This window comes from Daldinia loculata, assembly GCF_022478755.1.
Source record: "Daldinia loculata strain CBS 113971 unplaced genomic scaffold F4817scaffold_20, whole genome shotgun sequence".
NCBI lineage: Eukaryota > Fungi > Ascomycota > Sordariomycetes > Xylariales > Hypoxylaceae > Daldinia > Daldinia loculata.
The window spans coordinates 188,079-212,208 of NW_026054874.1; the positions used below are offsets into that span (position 1 = coordinate 188,079).

The following is a 24,130-nucleotide window of genomic DNA, read 5'->3' on the forward strand; positions in this document are numbered from 1 at the left end:
TAACTGCGATATCTTCTCATTCATCTGCACCTTACTTCATGATTCTATTTTATAAATGAATTCTTCTGAAGAAAATAAAGAGAATACACCTGGGAATTTATAACTGACAATGATTACGACTATTATAATTAGTGTCATCAGTCATACCCATAAGCCTACTAAGAACGACCCGCCTGGTTGGTTATTGACTAAGATTTCAAAGTCATTTAAAACTTCTTATACATACATCACTTAAACTTGGCTTTACACATTAAAGCCCACCAGCGATGGGGAAAGACGACTTCAAAGTTCGGCTACAGCCGCAAGACGTAGCCAACCAGAAGAATCCCACGTATAAAAACGCAGCTAAAATCTTCATCCATCCCACCACCTTTGCCCAAGGGGGCTTCACTACCGCACATCTCTGCAACGTCGAAACGGATGGGCCTACTCGGTGGGAGGCCGTTGCGTGGCCTGCTCCAGATAAGAATGTTGCCAACAACATTGTCTCTGTCAGTCGAGTATTCCAGAAACTGGCCAGTCTAGAACTGGGCCAGTTAGCTAAAGTTACTCCTGGCAATGGGCCGGTTCCTGACGCTGGGGTGGTTATCATGAGAGAAATAACCCCGGATCCTGTCCCGTTACCTGCTTCGGAACAGACGAGATGGCAATATCATCTTGAGAGTCGATTAGGTGAGTTATTGAAATTTCGTTTTTTACACTTAACGATTATAAACTATGAACTGGTTCGTTGTTGGTAATGAACACTCCTAAACTAGTACGAGGGTAGTGTTTATGGATTCGTATATACGCGTATACGGCAAAATCATAATGTTTTCTGTTGTTAGATCTAACCTCTGTTCTTCTTGATATAATTTGCTTTGCGACCCCTATTCATGTATCATTAATCTAACAACATCAACAGAGGTAGCTGAATTCATCTTACCAAGCATGTCATTTGATGATATCGTCTTAAACGGATCAAGACGTTCGTTTGTGGTTGCATCTGTAAATGGCAGAACTGATGGTGTTGCCAAGTACGCTCCCGGATCTACGGTCGTCGAGTTTTCCAACGAAGACGCTGTCCAGACTAGGGGTAAATTAGAAGTTGGCCCGCTTCCAGGAATGAAGCGCCAGATAGAAGAGCTTAACGAATTCTTCAACGACTTTGATGTCGAGTTTGAAGGATATACTACACCAACTTACTCCTGTGGGATCGTTATTTATGGAAGTCATGGGACGGGGAAGTCGATGTTACTTGATCATATCGCTACAACGAACTGGGGCAGAGTTGTTCGACTAAGTTATAGTGACAAGTCGTCAACTATCCAGACCTGTTTTAAAACTGCCCTGGAGCAGCGCAGTCCTACCATCCTCTTATTAGATGATATAACAAAGTTAATAGGCAAGGAACAGTCGAATCGCCAGGTGATGGTTGAGACAATTGGCGAAGGGCTTGATGCATTATCGAATAGGGCGCGCCAACAAAATAGGAGACCGCATGTCTTAGTCATTGCTACCTGCCTTGACTTCTTAAACGACATTCCTCACGCCCTTCAACGACCTGGCCGGTTCGAGGAACATATTGCTCTTCCCGTCCCGGATGCACAAGGACGCAAAGAGATCATCCGTTATCACAAGCCAACCTTCGACCCGGATGTGTTTGACCAATACGTATCAGACCTTGGTGACCGGACGCATGCGTACACCGGCGCGGATCTACGGAAGGTTCTCTACCGTGCTACAAAAGCATGGAGGAAGCGAGTAGGAAGTCCTTCCAAGACGGAACCCTTGATATGGGATGATGTGACAAAGGGGCTGCATGAAGTGCGACCTACCGCTATGCACGATATAAACCTCAAGCCGCCTACTGTGCGCTGGAGTGATATTGGTGGCTACGAGGAAGTCAAAGTTGCCTTGCAGAGAGTGCTCCGGCGTCCTACGGTACGTCTTAAGCTTCCTATCTAATATAATTAAAAATAGCTAATAACGAAAACTAGGGTCCTCGTGCGAGGATGTCGAAGCCACCAAAGGGTGTCCTTCTCTACGGCCCGCCCGGTTGCTCCAAGACCATGACGGCCCAAGCCATGGCGACAGAATCCGACTTCAACTTTTTCGCCGTGAAGGGAGGCGAGCTTCTAAACATGTACGTTGGCGAGACCGAGCGATCGATCCGCAACCTGTTCAAGCGAGCACGCGAGGCCAGCCCCAGTATTATATTCTTCGACGAGTTCGACTCGATCGCAGGATCGCGGTCGGGCGGTAGTACGGGCGGAGGCGTGCAAGCGCTCACCACGCTACTTACAGAAATGGATGGGTTCGAGCGCATCGGTGAGGTGTTCGTGCTAGCAGCAACGAACAAGCCGGAGCTTCTGGACTCGGCATTACGGCGGCCGGGCCGCTTCGACGAGCTGATCTATGTGCCGCTACCAGACGCTAAGGCACGCGAGGCCATTTTCGCCGCCAAAGCCAGGGAGTTAGGTTTCCCGGAAGATGGGACTGTTGACCTACCGGAGCTGGCACGCCAGAGCGAGGGGTACTCAGGGGCGGAGGTCGCACGGATCTGCGACAAGGCGTTCTGGGATGCGGATGAGGACGAGGGGATCTCGGCTATGGGGGTGCTGCTTACGGCGATACAGAAGACGCCGAAGTTGGTTACGAGGGATATGCTGGATCATTATAGGGAGTGGCAGGAGAAGTTTAGGTCGTAGGGGGTCTGCCTAGCTAGGAGGTAAATGTTTACCTGGGCATATATGACATCGCTTTGTGATAGATAGGGGACTAAGTGCCGGAACTTAGTACGACGGCTTAGAAGTTATACCTGCTAACACTAGACTCACTCGCATATTGATGATATGAGAGGTATTTAGTTCCAAAGGAAACATGCGCCAAAATTCGATAGTCCAAATGGGATGGTATGGGTTTACACATGCCTCTACATCACTCTGGTACCTACTGGCTTCGTAATCTGCGCCACGCTTTGTGATATAAGTCTACCTACTTATGGGAGAACGAAACCGCTAGCTAAAGCAAAAAGGGGGAAGGGGTAGCTTCGTCAGTACTAAACTTAGCGATCTCCAATGTGAATAGGTCTGGATTGTAAGTCTATCTGTAGGTAGATGTATGTTCCTTTCTTCATTATTTTCTCTTCTATATCTTCTCTAATAGGAAGACTACCTATAATTGTACTATTTATGGTGAAGTTGACATTTTATGTCATTGCTGCGCCCTCCGATATAAAGTCGTAACGTAAGACTTGGAAGAAATCGCCCGTTTTTTTAATTCGGGCCGGGGTTGCGTTTTAGGGGGGAGGTGGAGCAAAGTTGCTAGGTAAATCGATTATGCATAGGAAAGAGATACCTTAGGTACCTTATGTACCATACCTACCATTGTAACTTGCCTATACTATAAAATTGTTGTAATCCTCAGAACTCAAATTTATATTTTATACATTATTCCATTGAGACCGAGGATTTATTTCTGCCGTATCTGACTTGAATACGGGCAACTTCACCGCAGGCAAAATGGACTCTAAGCAATTTCGGGAGGCGGCTATATCGTCTATTGACGACAGTGAGTCTCCTCACCTTCTAAAGTCTTAACTTACGACGACTAAATCATTCTAGTCGTTAAATACTACGACACCATCGAGGAGCGCCGTGTCGTCTCAAACGTTGAGCCTGGTTATCTGAGAAAACTACTGCCCGAAGAGGCCCCTCAGAATGGAGAGGCTTGGGCTGATATCCAGAAAGATCTCGAGTCCAAGATCCTCCCCGGCATAACACATTGGTTCGCATCCTTTACTTATCCATTTTTTAGTCTTCGTCTAAAGAGAACTCTAAGATTAATGAGAAAGGGAAAATTATTAGGCAATCACCCAACTTCCTGGCATGGTTCCCTTCTTCCAGCAGCTTCCCGGCCATGCTTGGCGAGATGTACTCTGCCGCATTCACCGGTGCTGCCTTCAACTGGATCTGCTCGCCCGCCGTCACTGAGCTTGAGACTATCGTGCTTGATTGGCTAGCCAAGGCTTTTGGCTTGCCATCTTGCTACCTCTCTACTGGACCTACTAACGGTGGCGGCGTCATCCATGGCACCGCTTCCGAGGCTATCGCTACTGTTTTAGTGGCTGCTCGTGATAAGTACCTGCATGAGGCTACGGCGCATATCACCGATGAGGAAGAACGTGAGGATGCCATTGCTATCCGCCGCAGCAAGCTCGTGGCCCTTGGTAGCGCCGCCACCCACAGTGCCACTAAGAAGGGCGCCCAGATCGCTGGTGTCAGGTTCCGCGCCGTCCCCGTACACGCTGCCGATGGTTACCGGATGACAGGCGCCGAGCTGCGCCGGGTCGTCTTAGAACTACGTGCTAAGGGCCTCGAGCCCTTTTACCTGACTGCCACCCTCGGAACCACCGATACGTGTGGTATTGACGACATGGAGGGTATCGCATCTGTTTTAGAAGAGCTAGCGCCTGCAGGCCCTGGAGAGATTTGGGTGCACGTAGACGCGGCGTACGCAGGAGCCTCGTTAATCTGCCCCGAGTACCAATATCTTACGAAGCCCTTCGAGCGCTTTCACAGCTACAACACAAATTTGCATAAGTGGCTGCTAGTAAACTTTGATTGCAGCACCGTGTGGGTGCGCGACCGCAAGCATCTGATAGACGCCCTGAGCGTTTCACTACCGATCTTACGAAACCAGCACACAGACTCGGGGCTCGTAACTGATTACCGCGACTGGCAGATCCCGTTCGGGCGGCGGTTCCGATCTCTCAAGGTCTGGTTCGTGATACGCACATATGGCATCGAGGGTCTACGTGCACACATCCGGAAGCACATCAAGCTTGCCGAGACGTTCGGAGAGCTCGTAAAGACGCGGTCGGACCTCTTCGAGATTGTGACGGGCCCGCGATTCGCGCTAACGGTGTTCAAGCTAGTGAAGAAGGAGTCGACGTTGGAGGAGCAGAACGAGCTCACTAAGAAGATGTACGACGCCGTGGTGGAGGAGGGCCGGATCTTCCTGTCGAGCACTGTGGTCGGCGGCGTGTTTGCCATCCGGCATAATCCAGCTACTCCTTTGGTAGAGGAGCATCACGTTAGGAAGCATTTCGAGATCCTAGTTGAGGTGGCTGAGAAGACACTTGCTTAGGGGCAAATAGCGAACGAAGCAGAGTTAAGTAGAACTACATTTTTAGAGACGTGGTAGATAGAATACTAAATAAACTAAGTCTAGATATGCGTATGCTATTCCATTGCTCATAGTCTCATGAATTCTTATGTACGTAGATACCTAAGGTATATGATAGCATTGTCCAATACCCATTTACTCTCCCCGCGGACATAGATGTTCCTAGCCCACCAAGCATATAGAATCTATAGAGGATGTGGATTAGGTGGGAGCATGGGAGGCGCAGTAGCTTGGACGCTGAGACCTGGGGCTGGGCCTTGATGAGGAGTTTCTCTTTTGCTGGGTTGACTGTTGGTAGGTTTGCGTGTGAATGTATTATTCTTGTTGCGATGCGCAATATTGCTGGGCTCGAGTCTTGCGTTTCTTGACTCTTTTCCTTTTCCCTTTTTTTTTTTTTCAATAATAGTGTTGACCGTATGCTATCCCTTTTGCTTTGACGGACCTCGCAAAACTATGCTGATATAGGAGAGAAGTATAACGTATTTCGTAGAAGCGCCGATGAGGACATGTCGTATACGTAGAATAACAACGTTAATTATTACCAGGAGTCGCGACGACTTCTTCTGCCGCGGTACTCTCGATCCCATCCTTTCCGGTCGTCGTCATTGTACCCCCTATCGTACCGAGATTGCTCGTAATACCGGTCATCGTTGATATACCTCGGGTCCTCGTGCCGTCTCATATCAACCGATTGCACGCGGTCACGATTGCTTCTTCTACTGCGCTCGAGGTCCACCGTGTCCTTCCCTACGCTATGATCGCTGCCGCCGCTCCTATGCTGGCTTCTCCGCCTATCCTCGCTGTCTCTGCTGCTCTTACTCCTCATGCTCTCGCCGTCCTGATTCGAAGGATCATATGAACCGTCACGGCCGTCTTGATCCCTTCTTCTTCTTCGACGATGATGATCATTGTTATCTCGGCCTTGCGGTTCCTCGCGCTCCTTCCGCTCTTCGCGCTTCTGGACTTGCTTCTCGATGTTCCAGGCTAGTCCGATGCCGATCATGCCGAGCACCAGCGGCTCTTTCCACGTGAACGGGTGCTCTTTTTCGAGTTCCTTGCGCCGGGAGCGGTGTTCTGGGTGTGCCCGCGAGGGCATGTAGTTGCGGGGGTTGACTGGGGCGAGTTTTACCATATTGTACGTGGTATTTAAATAGCAGGATTGTTTGTTCTTAACTCAGGTAAAGAGAAGGGGAATGAGCACTTCGTCTTATGTGTTTTAAGAGGATGATATCTTTTACTGGGTATTGGGTATTCAACTGTAATATAGAGAAGATATCTATGTGGGTTACCTAGCCTGTACCCCTAAATATATATGTGCACACTAGTCAGCGAAGGGATCGTGAAACAGTCGCACGGCAGTAACCGAAGCAAGACTCCACGGGCACATACATACGTACGTGTCGAATGCCATCATCGAACAAACGGGAATGTGGTTAATTCGATGGGGATGAGGAAGAAGGATCAGGGGTCGAGTTGGGATATGATGTCATCCCTAGGATCAAGATGTGAATGATGTGAACATTGAATGACAGGGACTGTGGCTTACCCCGATTTGGTCTGGCGGCAGCTTATTTGGCTGTTCTGCATTCTGAGCCAACCCTAGATCAACAGGAGATCCTAGTCCGCAGCTATGACGACGCCATCAACGCCAACGCAAATAATTCCCCTCCCGCCCTGTCGTCATGTCATGTTGTTGCAGTCTCACATAGAAAAAAGCCCCGGTGGGACACACGAAAACGGCTTTGTCATATCCGAGTGAAAGGTTGTGTAAGGCCGTACGGACTGTCATGTCAAATCAAGGCGTGTTTCGAAGCTGCGTGCTTAATATATGCAGACGGATAGACTTAATATATAGAATAGAAATGGACCCTTGTAAGCCATTATTGGATTAAGAATCATGTCCATCGATCTTAATGTCTCATCCCTTTTCGAATATACGGTAACCCCCCTATATCTCACTGGCAAGGAATGATAGCTCGGCTACTTGCTGGCGTAATTTTCGACCGCCAGGCGAGGTGACCTCAAGCTCGCCCCTAATTGCTAACCAAGTCGGGCGCCTCGACGTGTGGCCTCCTGTGGTCTTCCGACGCATCACATTTGACTGTCTGCAGGACCTCGCCTAACGGCATCCAATCTTCTGGATACCTAGCACTAAGGAGCAACGATTGTCTGTTCCGTGTGCGGGCCCTTTTCTTAATGCGTATCGTCGTGGCTTCGTGGATTTTGCTCCGGTAGAGCATCGGTCAAGAAAGCCACCATTGTTTTCTTTTTCGACCAAGACTGTAAATACATATACAAAGTAAAGGACGGATGAACTTCCAATACCTAGGGAAAGGCTTCTTTAATTATGCTATCGCTGGTTGGTGACTTAAATTGCATGTTCATAATTGCTAATTGTTTCGTCATTTGAGGATATCTGCCAATCAGATGGCTTGATGAGCAGACAGCCTCACAATGGGACGTCCCCAAGAAACTAACTTCATCATTAGAAGGGTTGGTTAGCTCCAGAACATATGCCGAGACCATCTAACATCTAATATCTAGAAATTCATAGTAGTTCTATAAGTTACACGCTGTTCTAAAATCCCACCCCCTTTTTGAACTATCACGGGTGTGAATGTGTACCTAACCTTAGTAAGTCACTGGAATAGAACTCTCATCTCAAGCCGTCCTCCTGCTATAAAAGGAGGTGGAAGAAGATGATTCTTATGAGATGACTATTTTAAGCTTAAATGCAGCGTGATAGATATGACACCTAGCCGAATTCACTAGCCGTGGAAATTTACCCCTTTTGTAACTAGATGTCTAATATCTCCCAGCAAGAAGGTTGACTTAGTACAATTCTAAACTACAGGTTATGAGGTACATACGAAAAGCCGTCCTAGGTTGTTTCCTAATATATAAGGCATTCGAATAGCCTACTACCACGTCTGATATGCTGCCTATTAGAAGCTACCGTAGCGGCAGTGTATGGGTTCTAGGAATCATATTTCTCATTCTAACCTTTGTTATGGCTAATACGATAGTTTACGAAATAATCATTCTTTTAAAAATAACTAGCTGCGTTACCCGTTCGCGCAAGCGCTTACGGGGGAGTGCCTAGCTTCAAGAGTGCCTTTTACGCCACATATAGGTCTGGCCTCTGATTGGCTAGCCACACCTCAGCGCACGTCCGATGGATTTTTTGTAAAATCAATTGACCTACTGTAATATTGTATAAAAATCTTAATAATTGGTATCGTTGGATGGAGCTCGTTTTGCATGACCTTTTTATCCTATTTGCATGTGTTTTAGACCTTATGCGATAGAATGGCAAAGGAAAAGGTCGCCAACTGCGGGGCGATTCTAAGGATCTGATTGGCTGGAAAATTTGTGGCAGTACTAATAAAATATAGGAGAGTTGATCATTCCTTGTAAAAGAATGATTCCTTAGAATCTAAAGCTTTAATTGGCTAAAATAAGTGGGCCTTAAGTCACATGACCTCAAAAAAGCTTAAAAATCAAAAAAGCTAGGAGGCCTGGGACTCGAACCCCAGGCTCCTAGCCCCACCACAACATCCCCGCTAATGCGGGAGTGTTTTGATTGAGCTAACGGCTCTAGTGGGTGGCCAGTCCACTAGTGCTGTTGACAATTGGTCCGTTGTCAAACCTTATTACCCACACTTTCATTTTTTTAATATTACAATAATATATTGGCCCAATCGGAGAAACCATTCCTATATAGGCAAGGATAACTTATACAAGAATCATTCCACCCCCAAAATATGATATCTCAAAACCATACTTTGCCGGTATGGTAGGTAGACGACTTAAGTGAACGAGATTCCAAGGCTTTGGAATATAACGTAATTGCGGTCTGGGACTTCGTGCTTCTCAGCACACTTCTATCGCCAAGGTTAAGCTTATATGATTGGGCAAGAGTTACTATTACCCGGTTCAGGGGTAGGTAGCCACCTTAGAACATAATCTAGAGCGGCGGAGTCACCGTATTCAAGTATAAACCGCCAGTCCTGAGCACCGAATCCCGAGTCCCATGTCGGCTTACACGAAGTGTGTATAGAGATACCCCGCCGTGCCATCGAATCCTAAGTAATCCTACAATGTCGATATAGTTACTAGACATTGGTAGGTTCAAGTTTAAATAAGAATAATCGTATCTCTAATTCCAAATTCATTATATTTACTACTGTATCTACTCTAAACTATTTTTCATATAAGCATCCTCTTAGGGAACCGCTAAGACGAGCACACTATATCCGAGCTTCTTGAACTAAATCTCCTTGGTCATGGTAGACAGGATGTCAGGTACTATCGTTATTCTGGATGAGGATAACCGCCAACGTAAGCGGGTGTGGCCTTTCACTATGAAGTATTTCACTCTTACGAGATGTATCGATATAGTTAGATTCCAATACAACTGGCAGGCACATAGTACCGCCATCACAGACGGCGCGGCAGGTTTCACACCTTGGCAGTCCATCGACATATTCTTTAAACAGGCCTCTAAGTCTCCTGTGTTTTCATGCCTAGGTAGGAATGTAGAAGACACTCACCTCTCGATCGAGCTATCCGCCGGCGGTTACCGCCGGATTAACCCGCAGGATTTTGGATCTGCAGCAGCGTTCCGATTTGTGCTCGAATGCCTCTCAGCTTCTACTGATGAATCCGGAAGTGTCGTTAGGTTAATCGTACCACTATCTCGTGGATATATTGTACGATCTGATATCATCCCATTGCGACTACTAGACTGCCCGTTGGTGCGAAGCGCTGTGAGCTTCTCAAAGCCGCACCAGTTCTTCGACGGAGAGTCTATCAGCCTTGAGAATTTAGAACGGCTTCCGAATGCCTTTGTAGCATCTGTGGGAGGCTTGCTTTTGAAATGCACCGACACGCCTGAGTCGCTGATAGCTTCTCTGGATCTCGAGCTGCGGTACCGGTTGTCATTCCCATGGCTGTCAACTCAAGTACCTAAACGTCAAACATTGGCTATTGTCGACGGAGGTATTTCTAGTCCTGACCATGGAGGAACTGGAACAAGCATATACGCAGCAGCCGCAGCTTTTGGGATTGATATGGTTGTACTCGACAGACCTACCCATTGGATAAACGACCCACGCTATATTCACTGGCGAAAGGCGTCTATTCCATTTGAGACACCGCTCCATGTTGACAGCGAATTTATAACCCGAATTGCAGACGCAGTACGTTCGTACGAAGGCCAAATCGATGGATCGGTTACGTTCCGTGACCATTACAAAGTTGTTGTTGCCGAAGCTGCCTTGCGGTTGTCATTACCTACGTATCCCCCATCAGCATACGAGATTGCCACCGATAAGTTCAAAACAAGTGTCTCTGAGGGGCATCAAGCATATCAAGCCTCCAATTTTGAGCAAGCTGCCAGACTTGTACAAGAGCAGAGCCTAGAGTTTCCATTAATCATAAAGCCTTGCAATGGATTTCTCTCAGAGGGCGTGTTCAGAGCAGAGAGTCTTAGACAGATTGAGGCCGGTATACAAGCCATAAACACCGAAAGGCACGGCGTAGAATTTGTAATCGAGAAATACTGCGAAGAGCCCGAGGTAGATGCGAACTTTGTACTTTGCGACGGAGAAGTAATCTTCTTCGAGGTATCCAATGACTTCCCTAAGGGTGCGGATGCTAATGGCCAAGGTAGTGTCAAGACCTTCATCGAGCTTGCTAATGTCCTCCCATTTAAACTTCCAGAAATTGAACTTGTCATACTTCGAGACTCGCTACAACGGAGCCTACTCAGAGTTGGGTTCCGGGACGGATTCTATCACCTAGAAGCTCGAGTTGAAAATTCTAGCATGGAGTACGCGACGAAGAATAGTGTCCTAGTTTTAACAAAGCGCACCGTTCCCGCTAAAGGGCTACCGTCTGCTTGGTTGATCGAGATAAACCCACGACCGCCGGGAATCCAAGGCATAGACTACTGGAGTCTTGGCTTACTGTTTCCGCTCAACGAGAGTTTCTATACTCTATATGAATATCGAACTATATATTTTATTGGAGAACTATTTTGTAGTTGTAATTGTAATTGTAATGGAAGTTTGAGAGGTAAAGTAAAGTCAATTGATGGGCAAATGGTAAGCTTTGATTAAGGCTGAAAGAGATGTAAAAGAAGAGATGAAGATGTGACGTCAATCTTTAAGCTAACTGAGCTTATTAGCGGCAGATCCCCTGACGAGCTGCTAGAGCTGAGGCATTCGAGAGCTCTAATTGGTTAGCCCTAGAGACGTGGCTTCTTCTGCCGCGTCGTCTAGCACCTGCTGCTTGATCCTCTAAAAGTTTTAGGTAGGTGTTACGTATTCCGTAGTAATTATCGATATGCGACTTCTACATGTAGTTTACGGATGAGCAACTAAATTCAGAATACAATTAAGTGACGACTAGCTGATGCAAACAATACGTCACTTAATTGTTCATCCAATCTTACCACAATCCTTTCTCCCGCTGGAAAACTCTAGCAGGAAAAGCACCTCCAATGTGAACACCTTCACGCGCTCAACTTCCTGTCGCGCTTGGGGATCGCAGCCATGGACCTGCTCAACTCGTTCGCCTTGACCTTGAAAGAGACGCCCCCGCATACGTTATTTGCGGCATTTGCAGCATTGGTCATTGTTGCATTCTACGGCGTATGAATCTCGCCTATCCACCATAATATAATGTCTTAGTAGTAAGCTAACTTAGCAGTAGCTCTATGCCGTACTCCATGTCATCGCACCCAAACCCCGAACCGTTCTCCCTTCCGAAAAGACTTATATCACCACCACACCTACTGGAACCGAAAGACGACAGCTTCCATGCTGGCATGACCGATGGCTAGCCGACCGGCACGCAAGCGAGGCCAGGGCCAAAAATGACGATCCCACCCTAATCGACATCGCAGACACTGGATCCATCGAACCCGCTGAAGTCCGCATGAGCGTCGTTTTCCCCGCCTACAATGAAGAAGACCGCATCCTACCGACTCTAGAAGAAGCAGTCGAATACCTCGACGCCACATTCGGCCGCGACCCTCGCCCTCAGCCCAACGCCCTCCCCAAACAAGTCCCTGTCCCGACTCACAGACACGTTAAGAACGCGCCGCGCGAGGATCTAGCCGGATACGAGATCATCATTGTGAACGACGGCAGCAAGGACCGCACGGCCGAAGTAGCGCTCGACTTCGCGCGCAAGCACGAACTACACGATATCCTGCGCGTGGTGACGCTCGAGCGCCGCCGCGGCAAGGGCGGCGGCGTGACACATGGGCTGCGACACGTAAGGGGCGAGTACGCGCTGTTCGCGGACGCGGATGGCGCGTCTAAGTTCAGCGACCTGGGGAAGCTAGTCGAAGGGTGCGAAGAGGTCGTCGACGGCAGCCACCGGGGCGCCGCGATTGGAAGCCGTGGCCACTTAGTCGGCAGCGAGGCAGTCGTCAAGAGATCCGCGCTGCGCAACTTCCTCATGCGCTCGTTCCACCTCGTACTAACCATTCTGACACCGCCGGCCACCTCGCGCATCCGGGATACCCAGTGCGGCTTCAAGCTGTTCTCGCGCGCCGCTCTACCTCACATCGTGCCGTACATGCACGCCGAGGGCTGGATCTTCGACATCGAGATGCTTATGCTAGCCGAGTCGGCGCCTGCCGTCCCGGTGCTCGGTAGCGACGGCGCTGTTATTGGCAGTAGCCCCGGCATCAAGGTCGCCGAGGTCCCGATCGACTGGCACGAGGTCGGCGGGAGCAAGCTTAATGTTATACAGGATAGCATTAAGATGGCTATTGGCCTCGCTGTGCTAAGGGCCAGCTGGATGATGGGCGTGTACCGGCGACGGCTGACGTAGAATGCTAAGGGGGGAGATGTATAGGAAGGGCTCGGTGTACAAAATGATGGAATAGTGGCAGGCTATGAGTTAGCCCATGCTGGTTATATAAAATCGGCGCAGTCATATTATACTGCATGGCGTTTGATTTCAGCAATGCATAGATATCCGGTGGAATGAATGGGGAAAAGTTCCGCCTTGACTTATCCTACTTGCTTTAAGTATGAGCTGTGATGTGAGCCTCAACGTGATAACTACAACCTTTGCCTTTGAATGTCCGTCGAAGACCTAAGCAGAAACATAAAAGCCTTCATATGCTTATACGTGTATACACTTAGTATTAGGATGAGGCAGCAGATCGTAAGTAGAAGCATACCAACTTTAAGACATCCAAACGCATCTTACAATCAAGCCATTAAACAATCTTATCAATCTCATTTGAATCATTAGAATTAAATACTGATATATATATCCGTTAAGCCGTAGATCTAATCTTCATTTTCCTCTCGTGTCTCTTCTTCGCCGGGCGACTGATATCAAGCCCAAGCATGTATGTATTGTATGTATCATCCTCTAAGGCAAACAACACCCCCTTTCTCATAATCACTCGATAACGGACCTCAAAGTCCCAGTCCAAGTCCAAGTCCACGTTCCTACTTCTTCTTCTTCTTCAGGGTATACCGAGACCAAACTGCCTCTTCGAACCATCATCACATCACATCACATCACATCGCATCACACCTGACTTAGGTACCTAGGTACGTATGTATTATCAACACCCACCCATCTACACAAACGCCTCCCGATACATGACCGGCAAGAAAACCCGACTAGCCGTCCACAGGATCCAAAACGCATTCCACAACAGCAGCGGCACCTTCCAGAGCCCCGTCGCTTTCCAATCCAGCCAAATCGCCACGAACGCGACGGAGAAGAAGTGATACGCGAGCACCAGCGGATCCGGGATCAGCCCGCCCAGCATGCCCATCGGGTCGCGCGTGACCCCGCGTTCAAAGTAGGCGAAGCACCCGCGCTGCAGCTTCGCCAGCTCGCTGTTGCGCGCGGAGAATAAGCTGTACAGGGCCATGGCCAGGACGTTGATGATGGCGGTTAGCTTCTTGCGGCGCCAGTGGAAGGTATCCATGGCGCGCGCGACGGCCGCGGTGTCGGACAGGTCCGGGATGTCGGCGAGCAGGTCGCGCAGCAGGACGACGTCGTTGAGGGCGACCGTCATGCCGCCGCCGGTCAGCGGGTGGCGCATGTTCATCGCGTCGCCGAGGATGACGAGGCCCGGGGTCGAGGACTGCTTGGTGGGCGGCAGCCAGCTGTTGGGCATGCTCTGCGGGATCTTGGAGTCGCGGTCGAGCGCGGCTTTGAAGGAGGGCTGGACGGAGGCGGGGAGGGCCGGCAGCACGACCTTGGACATGTATCCGCGGACACCGCCGTTGGCCGGGGAGGCCTCGGGGAGTTTCTCGGGGACGTCGACTAGGATGCGGGTCTCGTGCGTGCCGATCTGGTAGATGAGGACTGGGCTGGGGGCGCCGATGATGACGTGGCCGAAGCCGGGGCTGGGGAGTTGGCAGTCGATTAGTTCGAGGGCGTAGAACTTGCTGCGGACTATCGGGGTTTCGTTGATGTACTGCTTGCGGAAGCGGGAGGCGTAGCCGTCGGCGATGATAGTTAATTGTCCGAAGAAGCAGTCGGGCTCTTTCTCGCCGGTGGTGGCATTGACGGTTCGCGTCTCGACGCCTAGGATTTCTGGGTTGTGGTCGCCCTTGACGGTGCCTATGGCTTCCGTCTCGAACACGCTGATGTTGGGGTGGCTGAGACAGGCCTTGCGTAACTGTGAGATGAAGCGGCCGTGGTGAAAGCTTCGTCCCTGGGGCCGTGGCGGCTCGTCGCTCTTAACCTTTGCGTTCCCGTTCCCATTTGTCTTCTCGTCTCCGCCCTGACCAAGTAGGCCTTGTATCTGGGGGTAGGGCATGCGGACGTCCTTGCCGTAGAAGAATACGTTGAAGCCGTGGCATGGCTGGCCGTCGATGTCGTCGATGGTGTGACCTAACCCCAGTTTCCGAAGGGAGTTTACACCGCCCGGCTGCATCAATTCGCCGACGATTCTGTTAGGCTCTTTCAGCCATCTCTCGAGGAGGATAACACTCCTGCCCTGCTCAGCTAGAGCATATGCAACGGCACATCCGAAGACGCCGGCACCGACTACAACAACCTCGGCCTCGTGGTGTCTAGCTCGTCGCTCGGCGAGCGTTTCTACGACAACTGTAGTTTCGCTCATAGGGAACGGCGGGGGGGAGTGTTTAGTCGGAGTCGGGCTTTGTTATTAAAAGTGTATAATGGAGGTCAATGGCAAAGGATTATCTTGTCGGTGAGACGGTCTTGTCTTAATGGGTGGGTATCGCAATAAATAAATAAATAAATATAAAGTTCTAAGAAATGATCTGTAATAGAAAGAGAGACGGGATGGGACTTGAATATTTATTTAAATACTAGTTATTAGTAGTTAGTCACTCTAGAATAATATGTAATAATTAGGGGTCGTTGGAGCTAAAGCGAAAAGGGTCGAGTTGTAGAATTGTAAAATGGTGGTGAATAAAATAAAACCTACCTATAAATCGACTCTCTCAGATCATGATGGTTCGACGAATCGTCCCATCTACTAGTGATATTCATTTTCTGCCCCTTATCGGTTCACCACGCGATTCCTCAGATTCGAGGATCTCTTTTTTTTGTTTGTTTTTTTTTGTTCCTGGTTGGCACATGCTTGCCAAGCCCGAAAGCCAAATTGTTGGAACCCGCTCTGCCGCTGGGCGGTGTTAGTTATGTCAATGACCCACCCTGTCCCCACGGTCAATTGTCCAATAGGAAGATATTGGTTTAATACATGAGTACTTTCACGGGTAGAGCAACACCGGGCATTATGTACTCTTTACTTTATTGCAGAGAGTTGGTCAGATTATATAACCAAAATACTCCGTTCTCCGTTCTTCATCAACTCATGGAGAAATATTGGAAACTAGCTCTTGTAATATACATATATAACTCCGGTCAGTAGGATTCAGGTTGCGTATACCACATACCTTGATAATATACATAGTCTTTCAACTTGAGGAATGGTGAGTTAAGTGGCTGACATGGCAAATAGGTAATATATATATTACGTAGGTATGTTTCGAAGACGCCCTATATAAGCAATAGTTACTCAGGGAAGCATACCGAGATGTATACAAATAATACGCAACACCACGCGGCAGCTGCTCTAAAGGGCCGCAGCCATTTCGTAAGGCTTACTGCCACTGTTGCTTACTTGGCCTTTACCGCTTTCCGACGCCTGCATGTCTGCTAATGCTTCGTTCATGATTTTAAGAGTCTCCCTGGCGATATGCTGACCTTCCGCCCTGGTCTCTCCCCGCCGTCTCGCCACCTCCTCCTTAGCATACTCTAGAATATCTACTATAGCATCGATAGTGCGATCGGGGTCCATTTTCTTGACCAGCCTCGTAGTCGCTTTTAGATACAGATATACAGATCTGTCTGCAGCATACTCGCTTTTGAGTAAATCCTCAATCAATTGCTTTATCCCTTTCAAATCCAGCAGCTTCGGGTAGGACATGAGCAGTGCCTTGAAGCACTGCCTTGAGAAGCAGAGGTTCCCAGTCCCGCTCTTGTCCATTGCCAGGCTACATAACGAAACCGCCTTTTCGTAGTGGCCTAGCTTGACGCAGAACATGGCCATGTGGGTGAGCACATCTGGTCCGATAACGATGTGCATTGCTTCAAATTGAGTAATCAGATTCCGCATGTGAAGCAGAACGTCCGCTGCCCCCGCCTGAAGGTTATCGAGCTGGAATTTGATGAATACTGATACTGCTGAGCTCACATCATCACCGCGTCTGTGTGCAATATGGATCAATCTCATCGCAGAAGCAGAGGCATTATTGCTGTTCTTCAGCGTCGCTAATATAGCTAGGCGAAGGCAGTGCGGACAAGGGGGCATCCCGAATTTTATGGCACGCTGGTAGATCGAAATCGCCGTCGCCGGCTTGTTATTACTTATTTCTTGATTCATTGCTTCGTAGACATCCCGCCTATTGGCCGTCCTCCCAGAGTACGCCAACTTATCCACTGCAATATGAGATGGGCATAGTGCTCGGTTGACTCCGCCATCCCTGGCGGTTTTGCCGGCCCTTAGCGCTGCCTGGCTTAAGATGCGTTGCGTCGTATCGTCGACGAGGGACGCATCGATCTTTTTGAATTCGGAGCAGAGGGCTCGTAGTTCGTGGTAGGGCATAGCCCATTTGGTCCGGCAGTTGTGGAGGAGTGAATTGCAGAAACTTGAATCCATGGCATATCCAGCTTTGCTACAGTATTGTAACCATGACACGAAGCCTGTCATGTCATGGCATTGGCCGTATTTGTTTGCTACCATCGTGACAAGATACCGATGCATGCGTACCCCTAGAACGCTGGTATACTTCGATACAAATTCGCGGACATCGGCAGCTGGATGGCTCTCCGCAAATATTTTTAAGACTGGGACGAAAGCGTTGTCATATTCGTTTTCTTTTCCACGTTTTAGAGTCTGCATCTCGACGAAGGTATTAAACACGCCCTCCCAGTCTCCAGCTTTGGCCATTGGCAAAGCTATATGACCTCTCAAGGCGACGTCTGAGGCCATCTCGGGATACTTCCTAAGAAGCTCTTCGTAGTATGACCTTGCCAAATCGTACTCTTCAGCCTTGATCGACAACTCGACCATTGTACGGTAAACTCGTTGCGGATGTGTGACTTTGTCTAGCAGCTCTAGAGACAACATCCCGTCAAAGAGCGCCTTCAATGTTGGAAAATCTTGGTTCCGATTCCAATGTGCATGTAGCAATTTTAGGATCCAACGGGTTCGTATTATACCTTCATCTGGGCAATCCATCCGATAGATAGCGTCGATTACGTGCTCAGCTTTCAAGCCCTCTAGAGCCTCGACAGAGGAGACGACACAATCGACCGTTGTGTGGTAGGATCTGTTATTAGGGCTTGTCTTTGAGTAATTTAGTAAGAAGTATTTGAGTACACTCTTGTGATCACGGTGTTCGTGAAGCTTTTCTATAGCCCACCCTGTAAATTCGGCTGCGTTTTTTACAACGCTGATTACTCTCCAGTAAATGTTATGGACAAAGCGAAATTCACCCAACATGAGATTTTGGGCCATCAGTTGCTTTCCAAAATCCTCTAGTTCCTCAAAATGCACTTTGGGCTTTTCTTTAAATGCTGCTAGGAAGATGCGAGTCGCCGTAGATATGGCTTCCTTGGGAAGGTGCCCGTTCTCATCTACCTGGCGTAGGTAATGATTTATAAGAAGTATGGGCTGATGGGCGTAGTATTGGGACTCCTCGAGGGGGCCGGCACTGGTTAGTGAAATGAGGAGCTTAGCAGCATCTTCTAAGCGGCCTTTTGCATGACAATCTTCAGAAAGTCGAATAGAAAGGGCAAACCATTCCTCGTCCAAGCGCTGAGAATAACACGAGAGGGATGCATCAGAGAATTTCTTAAGAGCTCGATCTAATCTTTCTTCATCCTTACTAGCCAGAATGCTAGTTATGTTTGCGACTGCTTGGGCGCGCTTATTTAGACGAGGCTTAAGAATCGGCGCAGGACTCGTAGGTTGATACATTCCCCAAGTCTTATGAGTATCGAATCCCATTTCCGGAAATCCTGATAGCCGCCGAGTGCTATCTGAGGGATGGACTATGCCATATTGTGCGGTTTGGGAAGGCGACGTTTCGGCTTGGGTAGTGGTTATTGACGAAGATTCTAAGACCCCTCTCGATTTCAGACATGCTGGAGGCTTTGCTTCTGAAGAAACATCTTCGGGGGAATGTTGTCGAGGACGGGATCTGGGCCGAGGGTCATTGTGTGTCCTGGCTATACCATCTTCCACTTGATGCCATTGGAATTGATCCCCATCTGTGAAAGTTGCTTCGTCGAATTGTACCAGAGATGGAACTGCCATGCCATGATATCTTTTAACCGACTTCAGCTTCTCCTTATTTGATACGGCGGTCTTCAAAGTACTGATTCGCCGTCTTCGGTCTTCGACTATAACGCCGATTGCGCATGAGGTACCCAGGGCAATCCCTCGGAGGGCGTGGATCGCAGCCTTCGACGGGATAGGCAACGGGGGTGGCATATTTGCGAAGCGTGTGCTGCCATGTCGAGAAAATGGTTTAGATGTTAACCCATAGCATTCTGAAGCTAGAGGTTCATAAGTACAGAGTGTAATCGAAATTGTATAAAAAGAGGTTTCGCGGGTTCGCGGGTTTGCGGGTTTGCGGGCTTGCGGAATCATTTGATGGTGCCATGATTTGATAAGGTACCTAAGTGCTATGATTGACGTGGGTCAACTGCAACAAAGGTTAGCAAACCCCGCCTAGCAGAATATTACCTGCACTTTTCACATGGTGGATGATAATAAATTCTGTATATATGCATATGCAATTATATAGATACATCACAAGCACTCCCATCTCATAACTCCCTTAGGTACGTAATGTTCAAACACTAATTCAAATATTTTAAGATCAAATAAAATTGAGATTTCTATCCGTCCATCTATTCTTTTCCTCTTGTCCCCGTCTTCCTTGAACGCCGTGCACTTGTTTTGGGGGGGTTGTTACAATACCCTTAAACCCTCCACCGACACAGGATCCAACACCCCCCCCCTCTTCATAAAGGTCAAGTTAAGCAGACATGTCTGATCTCTCTACCGGAAGCCATACCTCTAATTTCCGTAATATGGTTTGATACAAGAACAACATGCAACCGCTTTGTACACTAGTCCAGACAAACCGCGGGCCAACTCCTCTAAACCATCCGCCGACACCTTCTGTTTTATAAATTAGCTTGAGCCCCTTCATTATCGAATCTTCGTCTAATGGAATAGCACCAGGCCGCGGTGTATGTGTTGAAGGTGATGATGTGGATATGGGGCGCTTTTGCTGCTTGGGTTGAGGTGGGGATTGTGTCTGCTTTGAAGCCGACTCTTTAAGCCCCGACATAGTCTCTGTAACCGAGCGCCCTTTCGGTTTGCTTACAACTGGGACGGGGTCGATCTGGGTTTGTAGCCGGGTCTTCACTACGTCGAGGGGACAGGTGAGCACTCCAGCTAATCCACCACCGGCAGCTCCGGTTAGTAATTCCAACCGTATTCCAATCTCTCGGCTCTTCTTGTATTCACGGGCCCAACTTTGAAACTGTTCGTAGAACATGAACTGCAAAGCAGAAAATGGAAGGTCTCGATATAGAGTTGCCTTATATCCAGAGAACAATTCCGAAATTCCCTCTGTCCTGACAATGGTTCTGGCAGCGTCAAAAGTACCGCGGTAGTTGTATCCGGACTTGAAATAAGGGTTGTTATACCGGCCCTGAAGCTGAAGGCGAGTCTTCAACACCTCGGAGGGTACGTAGACTATTGATGCGGCGAAGTCGCCGAGAAAACCTGAGAATTTGTTAGTATGGGCCAGAACAAGCTTCGCCAAGGGCAACTGTAATGCATACCAGCTACCAAATAGGAGATATGAGACTGGATTCCATAGTCTAGCATATGCCGCTTGCTCCATTCGTAGGTACCAAAGAAGAGAACTGTGCCGGGGAAAGAGCCCATCATGGCTGGGAGCCATCCTCCATACAACCCACGTCGAATTCCCTCCTGACGCCATATTGTATAATAAGATGATCCTAAAGAGGTATATTTAGGTGGCATATGTGGATCACCTTGTTGTCGAGTTTTGACGGTATCGAGCGAGTGCATCAACATATCACCAGTAGTTCCACCAAACCCTCCCGCGAGCATGGTCTGCGAACATAAAAGAATTAGTATGAGCAGTCCTGCGCTCATGTATTTCATACGATGGAAGCACTCACGTGGATATAGGGTGGGCGCCCTTCCAATTCCCCATTGTCGAAGGTCATCTTATGCCCGCGCGACTGCGTCGTAGAAGTGATAATTTACTCCAAAGATTTGTGCTCCGAAAGTCCATCATTGGGACCGGTAACTATCTAAAAGAAATGGGTCGTTCGGCCAGACCAGCAACGCTACTGTAACACCCGCGACTTATTCGCTCATAGACGTCGCTTATCTATAAAAATCTTTCGAGACTTAGTGTTGTGCGAGAGGCGATCGCGCTCGAAAGCGACCACCTGCTGAACGTTGAATCCGAATAAGAGTAGATGGTGGGAAATTTTCGATGTACCAATAGCACTAAATCGTACCTAATCGGCCATATCGGTTTACGCGCGGTTTATCACGGGTAGGGGGCCTCGCGCCCGAGTTGGTGGGCGCCTGTGGACCTTATCCGGCTTTACCTTATCTCTTATCTGGAATAATCTGTACCTAAAGGCTAAGGTACCGGTAGACCGGGAGGTCAGGTTATAGCATTTTATGGTTATCTGCATACTAGCAATTAGTTGACATCACACATAGTTGGAGGTACCTTTGTTGATAAAAGCTTCGTTACATCTGTCAATGAGTAGAGGTAAATAGTAGTCGTTTCGTTGTTTAATTCCTAATATTCCCTGCATATTCCCACCACTGCACTCTACCGAATCTATGTAGAGGCCACACAACATGGGTGACCTTGCCAGTTATGAGATTCGTCGAAATTGGTCCATAATCGTTGCTGTCCCTGCTCAAGCGCTCGCCTCCGTCACCCTCGACCCAGACATGCCCCATTGGCACGCGGACCGTAGGGGTGGGATACGGACTTCGCGTCCTTATGACATCGCCTTCAAGTCCGACAATCCTCTTAACAGCCTCAACCTCTGGATCATAAGGGTTCCTGGAGCTGGTGTTAGCATCGCAGGGACTTAGACTTGTCATTGTAAAATCATACCAGAAAATGACTATCATGCCTCGCCGCAGCCCGTACTGCGCATTCAACTTGTACTTGATCACCACATCATTCCGAGTCGTCTGATCCTTTTCCGCATTAAAAAACGGATACATCGACGGCCCGCTGATCCAAGCCAGTTCCCCAATATAGTGGTTGAACATAGAAACCACAGGAATCCATGTTGCGAAAGCGAATAGACGATAGCCGAACCTGCCAGCACGTTGGTGATCACGTTTGATTCGATTCCATATCGGCCGGAACGCCATTAGGCGTTAATCGATGTAGACCTCAACCTGAAGTGAGATCTCAGTGTCACTAGGTGAAGTGCTAAAGAGTAAGACGTTTTATACTTTGTCTTCACTACAACAATAAGCTTCGATTTTCCATAATTGAATCCACACCCCACAAACGACCCCAACTAATAGATACCCCGAGTACGAAGTAGAGAGATATCCTTCTACACAGCATATCATTTTACCAGCACCGCATAAGCAAATAAATGTAACAATCACCAAGCCTCTTGGATCATCCTACCTTCCGGCATCAACTTAACGGGCAACTTACCAATAATTAAAATGGGATAAGCAGTATTAGGCAGTTAGGAAGCATAACTCTTACAAAGCAGCTTAAGTCGTTTCAAGGTACGGAGACAGGGGCAGCAACTTGATTATTTACTTCATTTCGAAAAACAAAATGCTCAATTCGCATGCTAGGTACTTTTTATGACCCGTGAATGTCAAAGACCTCTAGGTTGGTACCCTTTACCTAGCCGTACACCCCTTGCGGTGGAACTAATTGAAATGAACCAAAGTCAAACGATAGCTTAGACAGTCTCGGGGATGTTGTCATCGCTCTCGCTAACACTCTCGTCTCCACTGACCTCCGCGTTCTCACGTTCGCGCTTCTCCATCAATGCCTGCAGTTCGGCATCATCCGAGTCCGTCACCGCCTTAGGCTCCATCTTGACCACGAGTTGACCACCTGCGCTGGTGATGCTGCTACGGATATCTACGATGGCTTGCTCCAGTCGGCTTATACCAACGTTCTTGTCCAGGCACGTGTTTGTTAAAACGTAGAGCGGCGGGGAGACCAGTCTCACTTTCACCTGGTTCTCTTCGGTATTCCGCGCCTCCGCCGTTCTTAAGGCAGCCTTAACAGCATCGATTCCGTCGTATTCGAAGCAGGTGACCTCGATGTCGGCACGAACCTTCGTGGGTTGAGGCGTCAAGCGCTTTCCAATGTACGACTTCAGTTCCTCCGCTACCGGCTCGCTAGGGAATGTGATATCGCTCCATACATCGGGGTTCCTAAAATTTCGGGTTAGCCGCAAGGAAGTCATAACGCTAGGTGCTGTATACTCACGTTATGGAGAGCTTGAATGCATCGATGGAGTGGCCGTATCTCTTGTTCAATGGCCAAGCTATGCTCTCGTATAGGGTTTCGATGGGGGTTTGAGTCTTCTCGGCCACATGGCGCATGATGGAATGGACCATCTTGCTCTTGTTGTATCGTTCCTCGCATTTAACGATATCCTCGGGAGAGACTCGGCGCTTCGAAAGATCGATATATCCTAACACCCATCAGTAAGTTTGTCCGTACGCCATTGTATATATTCTAGCCGCCACACATACCCTTCTCTTTATCGACTCGGAGGACGACCACGACTTCGTTGCGACCAACCCGAATAAGCTTCTGAATACTTCGAATACGACGTCTCGAAAGTTCAGATAGTAGAATCATGCCATCGATGTTGTCATATTCGAGGAGTTTAACATAAGCACCCATATCGGCGATCTAAACCGAGTTAGACAAAATCGGTGTTGTATGATGGTGGCCTACGAACCTGCTTCACATTGACCATGACGAAGCTATCAATCTCCGGATACTTCTCCTCGTAAAAGCGACAGTTTGTCAACGACATCTTGGGCGAAAATAGTAGTACTTGATCTTAAAAATGTCTGATGGGCCCAAGATCGCACGCGCGCAGGCGGGGTTTAAAATTTCTCTGCGGTTCGTAAATCCAGTATGATGCTCCTTCGCCGACAGTTTCTTGACAATCGGTCTTTTTTGGGTTGTTGTGAGGATTGCGCGCTTCGACGTGGCGAACTATGCTGGTGTATCAATTATTATTTTCGTCCTGTGTAGGGAGTCACAAATTTGTCAATGATGGAAATCTTTATGACCTGAGCGTGGGGTGTGGCACCCAAATGCTTTTGGCGGGGTTAACGGTGCGAAGG

General features: G+C 48.5%; 10 protein-coding genes across 10 annotated transcripts; 4 read left to right on the plus strand and 6 right to left on the minus strand.

Moving 5' to 3' along the window:
• Positions 1 to 5: 5 nt before the first annotated feature.
• F4817DRAFT_88673 (AAA-domain-containing protein) lies at positions 6 to 3,000 on the plus strand. The gene is made up of 3 exons (XM_049308014.1): positions 6 to 672; positions 905 to 1,923; positions 1,980 to 3,000. The coding sequence occupies exons 1-3, from the start codon at positions 267 to 269 to the stop codon at positions 2,688 to 2,690; spliced, it is 2,136 nt and encodes a 711-aa protein (XP_049159715.1). The 5' UTR covers positions 6 to 266; the 3' UTR covers positions 2,691 to 3,000.
• Positions 3,001 to 3,326: 326 nt separating this feature from the next.
• F4817DRAFT_88675 (pyridoxal phosphate-dependent transferase) lies at positions 3,327 to 5,247 on the plus strand. Its single transcript, XM_049308015.1, has 3 exons — positions 3,327 to 3,552; positions 3,606 to 3,768; positions 3,849 to 5,247. Exons 1-3 carry the CDS (start codon positions 3,504 to 3,506, stop codon positions 5,128 to 5,130), a joined length of 1,494 nt encoding a protein of 497 aa, XP_049159716.1. The 5' UTR covers positions 3,327 to 3,503; the 3' UTR covers positions 5,131 to 5,247.
• A 171-nt stretch (positions 5,248 to 5,418) lies between these two features.
• Positions 5,419 to 6,873, minus strand: F4817DRAFT_88702 (uncharacterized protein). Its single transcript, XM_049308016.1, has 2 exons — positions 6,716 to 6,873; positions 5,419 to 6,471 (listed from the first exon to the last, which is right to left on the minus strand). Exon 2 carries the CDS (start codon positions 6,299 to 6,301, stop codon positions 5,708 to 5,710), a length of 594 nt encoding a protein of 197 aa, XP_049159717.1. The 5' UTR covers positions 6,302 to 6,471; positions 6,716 to 6,873; the 3' UTR covers positions 5,419 to 5,707.
• Positions 6,874 to 9,270: 2,397 nt separating this feature from the next.
• F4817DRAFT_335535 (ATP-grasp domain-containing protein) lies at positions 9,271 to 11,473 on the plus strand. Its single transcript, XM_049303030.1, has 2 exons — positions 9,271 to 9,510; positions 9,571 to 11,473. The coding sequence occupies exons 1-2, from the start codon at positions 9,456 to 9,458 to the stop codon at positions 11,289 to 11,291; spliced, it is 1,776 nt and encodes a 591-aa protein (XP_049159718.1). The 5' UTR covers positions 9,271 to 9,455; the 3' UTR covers positions 11,292 to 11,473.
• Positions 11,474 to 11,486: 13 nt separating this feature from the next.
• On the plus strand, positions 11,487 to 13,198 carry F4817DRAFT_335536 (glycosyltransferase family 2 protein). The gene is made up of 2 exons (XM_049303031.1): positions 11,487 to 11,825; positions 11,887 to 13,198. The coding sequence occupies exons 1-2, from the start codon at positions 11,727 to 11,729 to the stop codon at positions 13,015 to 13,017; spliced, it is 1,230 nt and encodes a 409-aa protein (XP_049159719.1). The 5' UTR covers positions 11,487 to 11,726; the 3' UTR covers positions 13,018 to 13,198.
• Positions 13,199 to 13,421: 223 nt separating this feature from the next.
• Positions 13,422 to 15,756, minus strand: F4817DRAFT_335538 (SE-domain-containing protein). The gene is made up of 2 exons (XM_049303032.1): positions 15,617 to 15,756; positions 13,422 to 15,497 (listed from the first exon to the last, which is right to left on the minus strand). Exon 2 carries the CDS (start codon positions 15,284 to 15,286, stop codon positions 13,784 to 13,786), a length of 1,503 nt encoding a protein of 500 aa, XP_049159720.1. The 5' UTR covers positions 15,287 to 15,497; positions 15,617 to 15,756; the 3' UTR covers positions 13,422 to 13,783.
• A 369-nt stretch (positions 15,757 to 16,125) lies between these two features.
• F4817DRAFT_335539 (uncharacterized protein) lies at positions 16,126 to 19,400 on the minus strand. The gene has a single exon (XM_049303033.1). It carries the CDS (start codon positions 19,349 to 19,351, stop codon positions 16,268 to 16,270), a length of 3,084 nt encoding a protein of 1,027 aa, XP_049159721.1. The 5' UTR covers positions 19,352 to 19,400; the 3' UTR covers positions 16,126 to 16,267.
• Positions 19,401 to 19,465: 65 nt separating this feature from the next.
• Positions 19,466 to 21,266, minus strand: F4817DRAFT_88771 (mitochondrial carrier). Its single transcript, XM_049308018.1, has 3 exons — positions 20,926 to 21,266; positions 20,560 to 20,857; positions 19,466 to 20,500 (listed from the first exon to the last, which is right to left on the minus strand). Exons 1-3 carry the CDS (start codon positions 20,971 to 20,973, stop codon positions 19,743 to 19,745), a joined length of 1,104 nt encoding a protein of 367 aa, XP_049159722.1. The 5' UTR covers positions 20,974 to 21,266; the 3' UTR covers positions 19,466 to 19,742.
• F4817DRAFT_88770 (LexA/Signal peptidase) lies at positions 21,267 to 22,437 on the minus strand. Its single transcript, XM_049308017.1, has 2 exons — positions 21,894 to 22,437; positions 21,267 to 21,839 (listed from the first exon to the last, which is right to left on the minus strand). Exons 1-2 carry the CDS (start codon positions 22,157 to 22,159, stop codon positions 21,560 to 21,562), a joined length of 546 nt encoding a protein of 181 aa, XP_049159723.1. The 5' UTR covers positions 22,160 to 22,437; the 3' UTR covers positions 21,267 to 21,559.
• On the minus strand, positions 22,438 to 23,907 carry F4817DRAFT_88775 (translation initiation factor 2, alpha subunit). Its single transcript, XM_049308019.1, has 4 exons — positions 23,737 to 23,907; positions 23,525 to 23,687; positions 23,256 to 23,463; positions 22,438 to 23,200 (listed from the first exon to the last, which is right to left on the minus strand). The coding sequence occupies exons 1-4, from the start codon at positions 23,812 to 23,814 to the stop codon at positions 22,717 to 22,719; spliced, it is 933 nt and encodes a 310-aa protein (XP_049159724.1). The 5' UTR covers positions 23,815 to 23,907; the 3' UTR covers positions 22,438 to 22,716.
• Between the last annotated feature and the right edge of the window lie 223 nt (positions 23,908 to 24,130).

What these genes read in the sequence shown, in the direction of transcription:
- F4817DRAFT_88775 (XM_049308019.1), bottom strand. Translation starts at nt 23,814, where the DNA reads ATGTCGTTGACAAACTGTCGCTTTTACGAGGAGAAGTATCCGGAGATT. An exon ending in TCATGGTCAATGTGAAGCAG is followed by an intron (nt 23,688 to 23,736) that starts GTTCGTAGGCCA and finishes AACTCGGTTTAG; the next exon opens with ATCGCCGATATGGGTGCTTA. An exon ending in GCATTCAAGCTCTCCATAAC is followed by an intron (nt 23,201 to 23,255) that starts GTGAGTATACAG and finishes CCGAAATTTTAG; the next exon opens with GAACCCCGATGTATGGAGCG.
- F4817DRAFT_88673 (XM_049308014.1), top strand. Translation starts at nt 267, where the DNA reads ATGGGGAAAGACGACTTCAAAGTTCGGCTACAGCCGCAAGACGTAGCC. An exon ending in TCATCTTGAGAGTCGATTAG is followed by an intron (nt 673 to 904) that starts GTGAGTTATTGA and finishes CAACATCAACAG; the next exon opens with AGGTAGCTGAATTCATCTTA. An exon ending in GAGTGCTCCGGCGTCCTACG is followed by an intron (nt 1,924 to 1,979) that starts GTACGTCTTAAG and finishes AACGAAAACTAG; the next exon opens with GGTCCTCGTGCGAGGATGTC.
- F4817DRAFT_88770 (XM_049308017.1), bottom strand. Translation starts at nt 22,159, where the DNA reads ATGGCGTTCCGGCCGATATGGAATCGAATCAAACGTGATCACCAACGT. An exon ending in GGCATGATAGTCATTTTCTG is followed by an intron (nt 21,840 to 21,893) that starts GTATGATTTTAC and finishes CACCAGCTCCAG; the next exon opens with GAACCCTTATGATCCAGAGG.
- F4817DRAFT_335538 (XM_049303032.1), bottom strand. Translation starts at nt 15,286, where the DNA reads ATGAGCGAAACTACAGTTGTCGTAGAAACGCTCGCCGAGCGACGAGCT.
- F4817DRAFT_88702 (XM_049308016.1), bottom strand. Translation starts at nt 6,301, where the DNA reads ATGGTAAAACTCGCCCCAGTCAACCCCCGCAACTACATGCCCTCGCGG.
- F4817DRAFT_88771 (XM_049308018.1), bottom strand. Translation starts at nt 20,973, where the DNA reads ATGACCTTCGACAATGGGGAATTGGAAGGGCGCCCACCCTATATCCAC. An exon ending in GGCGCCCACCCTATATCCAC is followed by an intron (nt 20,858 to 20,925) that starts GTGAGTGCTTCC and finishes TTATGTTCGCAG; the next exon opens with ACCATGCTCGCGGGAGGGTT. An exon ending in TATCTCCTATTTGGTAGCTG is followed by an intron (nt 20,501 to 20,559) that starts GTATGCATTACA and finishes ACAAATTCTCAG; the next exon opens with GTTTTCTCGGCGACTTCGCC.
- F4817DRAFT_335536 (XM_049303031.1), top strand. Translation starts at nt 11,727, where the DNA reads ATGGACCTGCTCAACTCGTTCGCCTTGACCTTGAAAGAGACGCCCCCG. An exon ending in TCATTGTTGCATTCTACGGC is followed by an intron (nt 11,826 to 11,886) that starts GTATGAATCTCG and finishes ACTTAGCAGTAG; the next exon opens with CTCTATGCCGTACTCCATGT.
- F4817DRAFT_335535 (XM_049303030.1), top strand. Translation starts at nt 9,456, where the DNA reads ATGGTAGACAGGATGTCAGGTACTATCGTTATTCTGGATGAGGATAAC. An exon ending in GGATGAGGATAACCGCCAAC is followed by an intron (nt 9,511 to 9,570) that starts GTAAGCGGGTGT and finishes GTATCGATATAG; the next exon opens with TTAGATTCCAATACAACTGG.
- F4817DRAFT_335539 (XM_049303033.1), bottom strand. Translation starts at nt 19,351, where the DNA reads ATGATTCCGCAAGCCCGCAAACCCGCAAACCCGCGAACCCGCGAAACC.
- F4817DRAFT_88675 (XM_049308015.1), top strand. Translation starts at nt 3,504, where the DNA reads ATGGACTCTAAGCAATTTCGGGAGGCGGCTATATCGTCTATTGACGAC. An exon ending in TATATCGTCTATTGACGACA is followed by an intron (nt 3,553 to 3,605) that starts GTGAGTCTCCTC and finishes AAATCATTCTAG; the next exon opens with TCGTTAAATACTACGACACC. An exon ending in CTCCCCGGCATAACACATTG is followed by an intron (nt 3,769 to 3,848) that starts GTTCGCATCCTT and finishes GAAAATTATTAG; the next exon opens with GCAATCACCCAACTTCCTGG.